This window comes from Engraulis encrasicolus, chromosome 9 (assembly GCF_034702125.1).
Source record: "Engraulis encrasicolus isolate BLACKSEA-1 chromosome 9, IST_EnEncr_1.0, whole genome shotgun sequence".
Lineage (NCBI taxonomy): Eukaryota > Metazoa > Chordata > Actinopteri > Clupeiformes > Engraulidae > Engraulis > Engraulis encrasicolus.
This window is the reverse complement of record NC_085865.1, coordinates 21964412-21974133: the sequence shown is the minus strand read 5'-3', so window position 1 is coordinate 21974133 and position 9722 is coordinate 21964412. Positions and strand designations below refer to the sequence as shown.

The 9722-nt window shown below is 41.2% G+C and overlaps 1 protein-coding gene across 1 annotated transcript in view; it reads right to left on the bottom strand.

Annotated features, from left to right (window-relative positions):
• Positions 1 to 9722, bottom strand: part of si:ch73-173p19.2 (V-type proton ATPase 116 kDa subunit a 1) — a 50142-nt gene continuing 40420 nt past the window's right edge. Inside the window, exons 18-20 of the mRNA XM_063207561.1 lie at positions 4918 to 5035; positions 4264 to 4435; positions 1 to 494 (exon numbers count right to left, since the gene is read on the bottom strand). Of these exons, the coding sequence (XP_063063631.1) occupies positions 410 to 494; positions 4264 to 4435; positions 4918 to 5035 (375 nt within the window). The 3' untranslated portion in view covers positions 1 to 409. The remainder of the gene's footprint in view (positions 495 to 4263; positions 4436 to 4917; positions 5036 to 9722) is intronic.

Genomic DNA, 9722 nt, shown 5'->3' with positions numbered 1-9722 from the left:
TGACACACGTTGTATAAATATTGTGGTACATTGCTTGTAATATAATCTAGTTAGGCCTATATTAGTAGTAGGCGTAATAGTAGGCTTTCGGCATTACTGGGTTAAGCAAGGGATGTTGTTTTATCATCACTAGACACTGACAGAGAGATGTTTGAGGATTTTTGCAGTTTTCCCTAACTACTTCCTATGTAACCTAAAAAGAACATGTGTTAGGTTAAAGTGCAACATGAATTAGTCACGGTACTTAGCATGGCTAAAAGCGAGTCAAACCCGCCACTCTCTCCGTAAACTTGTTAGCAGTCAACAACCGAGACCAAGCATGACAGATTTGTGTGGCTGTGTAACTCAACACTGCTATTGTCAGCAATGTCTTGCGGCTGTTACTGCTACTGTGTCGCTTAGCCTATAATCAGTGTGCTCTGATCAGGCTGTCAAAGGAGAGTGGAGTGAATTTGTAACCCGATCCTTTGTAGAATTTGTTCTGAAATTCGACCCTGAAAACAGAAGCACAAGACAAGATAACATGACATAAGGCTGATATACAAACACATATTAATTGTAAGTGTATCAAGTGTTACAATAGGTTATTTGCAATTTAAAGGGATTAGGTATTCTCGAGCAAATTGTTGTAACCTTTAGTGTAACACAGTTCAAAGAACAAACAGCAGAGTCCTTCTTTGTGGCAGTATTTAAGCAACACTTGCTTCTGGTGGCCTATTTTATATTCTCTTTACCCACTTAACATCCACTACATTATAGCTGTCAGAGCTGGACTGGCAATCTGGCATACAGGGCATGTTCCTGGAGAGCCAGCAGCCCTCGGGGGTCAATGCTGTTGCTGTTGTTTTTTGCTCCCATGGGGACCACCATCCCATAATTTAGAGGGGGCAATGTACTGGTCCATCGTCAACAGGACCATAAATTAACATTTTTCTCCACCAGCCAAAATGGCTGCTAGATCTTAATTTTGCTAGCCAAACACACTCACTAATGGGTCGAAGTGGCTAGTAAGTTGGTCTTTCCTACCAGCCAAACTGAAATTTCACCAGCATTTGGTCGGTTGGCAGGTGTTAGTTCAGAGCCCTGGTCGTCAATATAGATGGACTAAGCCAATAAGGATGCCGGACTGTTATGAAAGTTGCCTATTTATGGTAGGCTATGCGTGAGGGGTCAGTCTAAACCCGTTTTTTTTTTTTCTTTCTTTCTTTCTTTCTTTCTTTCTTTCTTTCTTTCTTTCTTTCTTTTTCGTTTTCTTTCTCTTTTTTTAGCAATAAGATATTTGCCAAAAACTGTGCAATATGATGTTATGTCTTTGTAAAACACAGTGCAAAAGATGACAATTAGGAATAATAATCTTAGACACATGTTTGGCTTTGCCTCCACACAACAAGGGCCACAAGGTGAAATGCACAGAGCAGTTTAATGGAATACTCATCTGTTCACTTCACACACAAAAGCCTTTAAAAATTGGCAAACCCCATCTGCAAGTGTATAGGCCTATTAACTATATACAATATGTGAAGTACATGTTTAAGGCCTACATAATGTACTGTAAAACTGGTAAAACAATCAAATGTATTTTGAGCTTTGGCTGGGCCTAGAACAAAGTAATCGGAAAGGCCCGCCCACTCAATTCATACAATATACATGGGTTCTAAATTTTGTTTTCTCCTGCCTGCGTGAAACTATCTGCACACAACTCAACCTCTGATTGTTGGAAGCTGTCGGTCAAAAAATAGCTCACTTGGTTGGCTGCCAGTGTCTTGCCCCTCCTCACAACACAGTGTTGATAAACAAAAAAAAAACATCTATAATGAGGACAAAATTCTGCACACACCCAACTCCGTCACCCCTCTCCTCTTTGGGCCTGGGACAACTGACCCGGTTGTCGCCCCTTTCGGCTTCCCTGGTGCCTGAAGTAAGAGAGCAGGAAGACTGACTGACTGACTGACTGACTGATTTACGTACTTGTACATCAAGATGCTACCGTATGGCAGCATCTGTGGAGCCATGTGGGACTGATAAAAGGGTGCACGGCTCTCAGCATGCAGCAAAAAGTTGCAGGGCAAGGAGTGCAGATATTCTCAGTCTAATCAGATCAAGACTCTGTAGGCTATCAGGGCGGCACCTTCTACAGTAGCTACAATGATCACATGCTCCTCTCTCTATGATGTCATGCCACAGAATTAAATATAGCCTATGCTCAAAGGGACCTTGACTGCTGGTTTTAATGTGACACAATGAACTGGAATACATTTCTTGGGAAAGTAGCCCAAGTAGTACTTAACTTCAGATGTCACGGCATCTTAGAGTTTGTGGAACATTTCCTGAAACCCTATCAGTTAAGAACCACTGTGAGATCACTTGGATTGCAAATGTTTTTAGCCTGTTTGGCGGCATTGGATGATTAGAATGTTGTCATTGGCCCTGGCACTGTCTCACAGCTGTTTTAATAGGACAGAAACAGGCCTACTGTAGATGCTGAATCCAGACTCTACACAGAGAAATGGAAGTACCACTAAGAACCACTGATAGCGCATTCAGGCCGACTGAAACCCGTGCGGGTGCCCGTTCCCTAATCACGAACTGGCCGTCGTGTTCACGCCACAGATTTTAGCGTTAAAGCGTAAAATTACTAGGTTTTTCTCCACGAACCGTGACTACAGCGTGGCCGTCAGCTCAGCAGGTTCATCCGGGTAACAAAGTCACATGCGGAGGCCATAATGAACACGGCCGGTTCGCAGATAAGCAGTTTAGTGCTGAATGTAACTGGTGCGGGCACCGGCTCCGGCTCCGTTCTGGTCGGCCTGTTGCTGGGGAAGTACTCTTTGTGCAAAATGATATGCATACCAAAGAGTCTTTTTAAAAGTCATGACCATTCGATGGTATAACATATAGTAATATCATAAAGGACCTGTCTCTTTTTTGGACTCTTTTTGTCCACCTGGACATATGAATAACTTATGTGAACCTTTTTTTCTGAAATCGAAGTTTTCATTTAAAAAAGGTCAGTAACACAGTTACTATTGATAAAAGAATATAGCATTCATATTTTATTCTGACATGATGTCACATTCATGACCTAATGTTTTAATTCATTTACTGATGGGCAGGTGGCAATTTATTTTTCACTATGACGCAGTTGCAGTTAATTCTCTTCTGTGATTTCATGTATGAATTGCCTTTTGGCCTAATGAAGATCTGATGGAAATTCATTTCCTCGATTCTTTGTATTGTCTGCCAGTTTCTAAGCAAAACAATGTGCCCCCATCATCCTCATCTTCTGTTGTATATTGGCATGGCTGTGAGCTAGAAGATGTAAAAGATAAAGGTAAAAGATAAACCTCTTGTTCAAACGTGTTGTAGTTTTTGTTGTTGTTGTTGTTTTCCTTTTTTAAGTCTCAAGTGAAACATGTAGTTCAGTCATATGTAAAATACTATGTATAATTCTGGTGAAACAAGAAAATCAACCCTTCATTGAAGTGGTTTTGCTTTTGTTGATTTCCAATTCAAATGTCACAAGTGAAACCCCTATCTAGGTCAGCCACGTTTGTATATTAAAGTTCTACATACATTCAGGTTCAGCAGACACAGTTCATACATCGTTCAGCAGCATACACTCACAGTCACTGTCACTGAAAGGACAGGATGTGATGTTGGGTAGAATTTGTGCGATTTGGATGTCTGTGTTACTTTTTAACATTTTTATATGTTACTTCTTATTTATTCATAGAGATTAGGACTGTGGTCTGTCAAACCAAATTGCCCATTAGATGTGCTACGGTTGTCTTTTTAAACCATTAAGCCACTAATTTTCGTTGGTTTCAGACATGTTAAAGTTCTTCTATTTACCTGACTTGTAACATCAGCTGATAACAAAGCACATCACATATCAACACCCATGTTGCCTTCTGACGATCAACATGTAAAGGGAAAAAATACATTTCTCAAACAAAACAAAAAAAATGACTTGAAGCTGAATTGGCCATTGATGGGTCAAATAAAGTTTTCTGAATTTGAATCAAATTTATTAACATACAGTTCTGCAGCATGCCCTCATGATCTACAAAATAGTTCAACACCACACAGATCCATTATCACACTGTAAAAAATGCAGTGTTATTTCACCACTTAATGAGTCCATTTAATATCTAGAGTGTATTTGATCTAAAACATACTGTCTTGAAGTGTTCTGTTGTTGAATTAACACAACAGATACTGTTGAATTAACACACGCAACATTTTTTAACTGTGAGCTCTTACCAGTGAAGTCTGAGGGCGTGCAGGAAGGCGGACAGGCCCTCCATGACCAGCAGGATGGCCACAGTGAGGGAGGAGAACGCAGCGAACATCACCGCCACCAGCATCGAACCTTTCCCAGGCGTCACACCTAGCGCCACGCGCAGAACCATCTTCCACAGAACCTCCGACAGCTCTGGGAAGAGGACAGGACAGGACACACTGAATTTCAAATACTATCAAAGTAACAAATAATGAATATGAACTGTTAATGATGTAGTATGATGGTAGCACGAGTATGTATTGCAACTACGATGCATATTGAAACTATGCTGTCTACTGTCAAATATGATGTTTTCATTAATATTTACTAAATAATGAACTGATATTTATTAGTATGACTAAAGTATAGTAAGTTTTTGAGTCTGATGGTGGTGGTAAGTATTCATGAAAAAGGTTTATGAATGGGGAATGTGAATTCTGGAAATAAAGTCCTAAAAATACTACACAATTCATAATAATAATAATAATAATAATCATCATCATCATCATCATCATCATCATCATCATTATAAAATAGTAATTCTAGAATTTGAATCCCACTCTAAACCCTCATTTTTTAAATCTATATAACTCCTCCCCTGACATGAAAGAAAACGGAGATGAAGACCGACCTACCAGCATGAGCCAGGCTGAGGGCCCATAAGCGCAGGTAGGAGGCTGTGTTAGAGATGCAGCCTAGGCAGAACTCAATGGTGTGGATGGCCTGATACACAAACACATCGCTCAAGGTCATCTGTTAAAAAAAGGGGGAAAAAAAGATGAAAAAAGAAACGAAAACTGCACGAATCACATGGCATGATGACAGTCTCTTTAGTTTAGCAGTAACATTTCACTCACTCTACTATGCCATTTAACTATTAAGATTACAGTTTACCAAACAAAATATGACCTTTCACATTAACTATGGATATTGTGGATGGACTAGTTTCTCTTCCATGACCTTTGATGATATACATTTTTCAAAATCATGAAGTGATGGATGCCCATGTGTAGTCACGGCAGACATTCCTGAAGAGGAACACAAGTGTCACCTTCAGTGCTGTAGCTTTATTTACAGCCCAATCAAGATGCTAATTAGGGAAATACAGAAAGCCGTGCATGGAAAATGCCACTTCCTTCTCAGCATAGCTGAACAAGAAGAACAGGTGAGTGCTCTGGCAAGTGGCCTGGAATGGAAGGCAAGGAAGCCTTTAGTAGCCAGTGTTGCCAGATGTGTCTCACCAAATCCCGCCCAAAAGGTTCTCAAAAACTAAAGTCCGCCCAAATTCAACAAATTACATTGACTTCTATGGGCCCAAAACGGCTGAAAAAAAACGCCAAATGGCCAATTTTTCCCGTTTTTGCCCGCCGACGCTCATCCCAAGTAGCCCAATTGGGCGGGCACCCGCCCAATCTGGCAACACTGTTAGTAGCACTTGCATTTTCCACTGCGGTTAGAGGAATGCTTACCGATGAGCTCCCGTTGAATCCATTTTATTTGCGTGACGTTTCGGGTCGGGCTACCCTGGCTTGGGCTTGGGCCAGGGTTGTCCGAAACGACACACAAATTAAAAAAAATTAATTCGGTCATCGGTGTGTGGTTCATCTTTTTGTCTACATGAACTTTGTGCTTTGACCCTGCACCCGGCAAAAAAGGGATCTGGATGTGTGTGAGATCTGACTTGGAAGAGGAATGCTCAGGCCTGTAGAATGCAATGTCACTGAAGTCACATCAATCATTACCTCAGCCAAGGAGGTTATGTTTTCGGTCACGTTGGTTTGTCTGTCTGCTTGTCTCTGTCTGTCTGTCTGTGTGTCTGTTAGCAGGATAACTTTAAAAAAAAAGTTATGAGCAGGCTTTGCAGAAATTTTGTGGAGTTGTTGGAAATGACAAAAGTAAAAAGTGATTAAATATTGGTGGTAATCCGAACGACAATCCGGATCCAGGATTTTTTTAAAAAAGGTTCTTCACCATTGTGGGATTATTCGAATTTTGACATTCCAGTTTTACTCCATAAAAAAGGCAGAAAGACTTGAAAAAAATAGGTTGTTGTAACTATAAAACAGCTTCCTTGGCGGAGGTCTGCACTCCCTGAGAGCATTTCTAATTTCGTTTGCTTTGTATTCTGCAATATTTCTATTAGAGATGCACCGGATCCTGATTTTAAGGATCCTGCCGGATACCGGATCCACTGCTTAAGATCCTGTCGGATCCGGAACCGGATACCGGATCCTACGAAAGGGTTGAAACACATAGGCAACTCGCACACGTGGGCCCTTTTAATTATGTTGGCGCCAGTGGCGTAACTATAGGCGGTGCAGCAGGTGCAGCCGCACCGGGGCCCGCGACCACTGAGGGGCCCGTGAACGGCCCTCCTGTGATCTCGATGATAACGGATACTCAAAGTATCTAGTGCGCTTTCACAACTTGTCCAGACACTACTTATAGACCGAGGCAGACTCCCACAAGACGGTGGGAATTTAGAGCATTAAATCAATTGCAAATTGGCACTTTTAGTTACTATATTCCTATAGGTCATTACATGGGCAGTCAAATTATTCAGACAAATGTTTCAAATAGCAATAAAGGTAACACATGAACGCTATATTTGTGCATTTTATTTTTTACATTGCGGCCAGGAATTGTGGGATATATATTTTCATACACTATCATTGGCTGTATGTAAACAGGGAGCGCGAGTCGCCAGTGGTAACGTTCTGTTTGGAATTACCACATGATTGATTCCCTTACCAATTCAAATTAAATGCATGCTGGTCAGTCAAAACGTGGCCTTTTGTTCTCATCTTATCTATGTTGTAGTACAGTAGTATGCGTTGTTGGCTTTCTTGAAGGCGGAATATAAAATGAGTTTAGTCACTTAATTCGCCAAGAATAGAGATGGCTACTGGCTAGCAAGAACGTCCTATGGATATTAGACCTCCTTGGATATTATCTAAGAAGATTTCAAAGACGCTACGAAGAAGGTAAGGTCAGGTTTCCCTATAATAATGTCCGCCGCGGCATTATATTGATTTCATATCACTCATCTCCTTCAGGTATTTTTTTTCCAGTTGTTGTCACATTTAGTCCAGTAGTCTGGGTTCGGCAGGGTCTGGTTAAACGAAAGAGACGAGGCACATTTTTAACGGTGTCCATTCTAGTTTGTAATCTGTGACAGCGGTATTGCTGTAGTTATTCCCAGCGTTATAACTTAGTTTTGTGTTCTCCAATTGACAACTAGTTGTGCTGACTTGCTAACAGCATCTCAACTCCATGATGATTTTATCATCTAGCGTTTCTCCTGTTAGCATAATATAAGTTAAGTTCTTCTGTTAGCTTGGCTATGTTACGACGTGGACTCTCGAGTCGTCATCTAGGGGAGGGGAGAAAGACATCTAAATAAGTGGACGATTCTGTGTGCGTGTGTAGAGATCTGTACTGGTGGGCTGTCACCAATGTGTTGTCATGGTTGTCTTGGATGTTGTGTTTCCATTCAAAGTGCACCGTTTTCCCATGCATCTTTTCCCATGTTTATGGTAGCCGGGACCGTCTTCCATAACCAGCATTGCATATTGTGCCGTTATTTGATGATGCCAAAGGACGCAAAACTACTTTGCAGTGGCACCTTGTGTATGTGGGGTAGTGGAAGATTGAAATCATTATGAAGGCATATCCTGTTGATTGTGCTATCTATCTTTTAAGTCCTTAGTGTTATTTTTTTTATCTATGAATTTTAAACTGGGGTGCTTAAGATCAGCAGGGTTGTCTCCCTCGTCTGTGTAGCCTGCTGTTAACTGGGCAGGCACTGTGCGCTCGCAAGAACACATGCACACACTACTACTGTCTCGCCAGCCCACTGTCCCTGTCTCAACCGGTCTCTAGACACAAGCCTTTCTTTGCGTTTGTCCTGTTTTTTTGGGGGGACAGATAACTTAAATAGGCCTACTCTATGATGTAAATGTGCACATCCTTGCAGCATTCACGATGCTATTGCAATTGCAAAGAATATAGCCCACCCTTTCACCCGTAATGTATTAGGCTAGATAAAATATCCTAAAATTAGCACAACCTCTGAGGGCCCGTGCTGGATACTCGCACCGGGGCCCGTCACTGAGTTGTTACGCCACTGGTTGGCGCAAACTATTTTTTAGACTCATTGGCTTACTGCCACACTGCCTTCAATGGGCGCTTCCAAAGGGCTTTCACTCTATGCAGCGATTGGGGTTGTGAAAGACTGATGGAAAAGCCTAGGCTACGTAAAAAGTAGAGATGCCCCAGATCCTGATTTTTAGGTAACTGCCGGATACTGGATCCACTGCTTAAGATCCTGCCGGAGCCGGATAGTCTGAAAAAACGTATTATCCTGCCCGATCCGGAACCGGATCTTGGATCCTGTACATCTCTAATTTCTATACTGTATTTCCTCAATGTATAGCCTGGCCCTTAGTAGCCTGCCTCTTTTAGTAACCGGGTTTGAAACAATGTGCAAAAAATAGAGCCCAGTCTCATTTAGTTGCCTGTGTCACAGCTGATGGCTCTTTTTCAATGGACAACTGGTCAGCTATTGCTGTTTTTTTTTTTTTTTTTTTTTTAAACATTTTAAACTACATCCTTCAAATTGTAGCCCACCCCTATTTGTAACCTGGTCCAATCTGTTTTTTAAAATATAGACCTAACTATTATTTAGAGAAAATACAGTATATTGCTTTTTGCATTATCATTGATATTAGCTTGATATACAGTGTATTATTGTTGATGATGTAGCTTTTCTGGTTCGACCACTAACTCACTACTTGATGTTTAATCTCTAATCATCATCATCATCATCATCATCATCATCATCATCATCATCATCATCATCAACAACTTTATTCCAGACTCAAGGTCCATGTTCAACAATAACAAGTACATAGACAATACATAGTAAAGACAAACAGACACACTTATAAAAGACCAGCGTTTCTAAATAGGCTATGACTGGTGTCAGCCCCTGCCGTCCGGTAGGGCACTCGCCTGCCATGCGACTGACCCGGGTTCGATTCCCGGCCCGGGTCCTTTGCCGACCCCTCCCCGTCTCTCTCCCTATTCGCTTCCTGTCTACCACTAATACTGTCCTGTCCATAATAAAGTCTAAAAAGACCTTTAAAAAAAGACTGGTGTCGCACTGCACTAAGCGCAGGATGTGATAGCAGCATAATAATTTGATGAACCATCCAGTCCGCAGATAAATTCATACATTAAGTTTCACAATAATGTGAAATATTGATGATTATTTTTTGCACAGACTGCAGCCAAAGAAAGTTTTAAAGGTACACTGTGCAGGAAATGGTCAAAAAAGGTACTGCAACTATGCTGCTCATTGAAACTGGGCTGCCTGTTGCCAAATTTGATCTTTACATGAAAGTTTACTGGTAATAAACTAATATTTTCTAGTATGGTC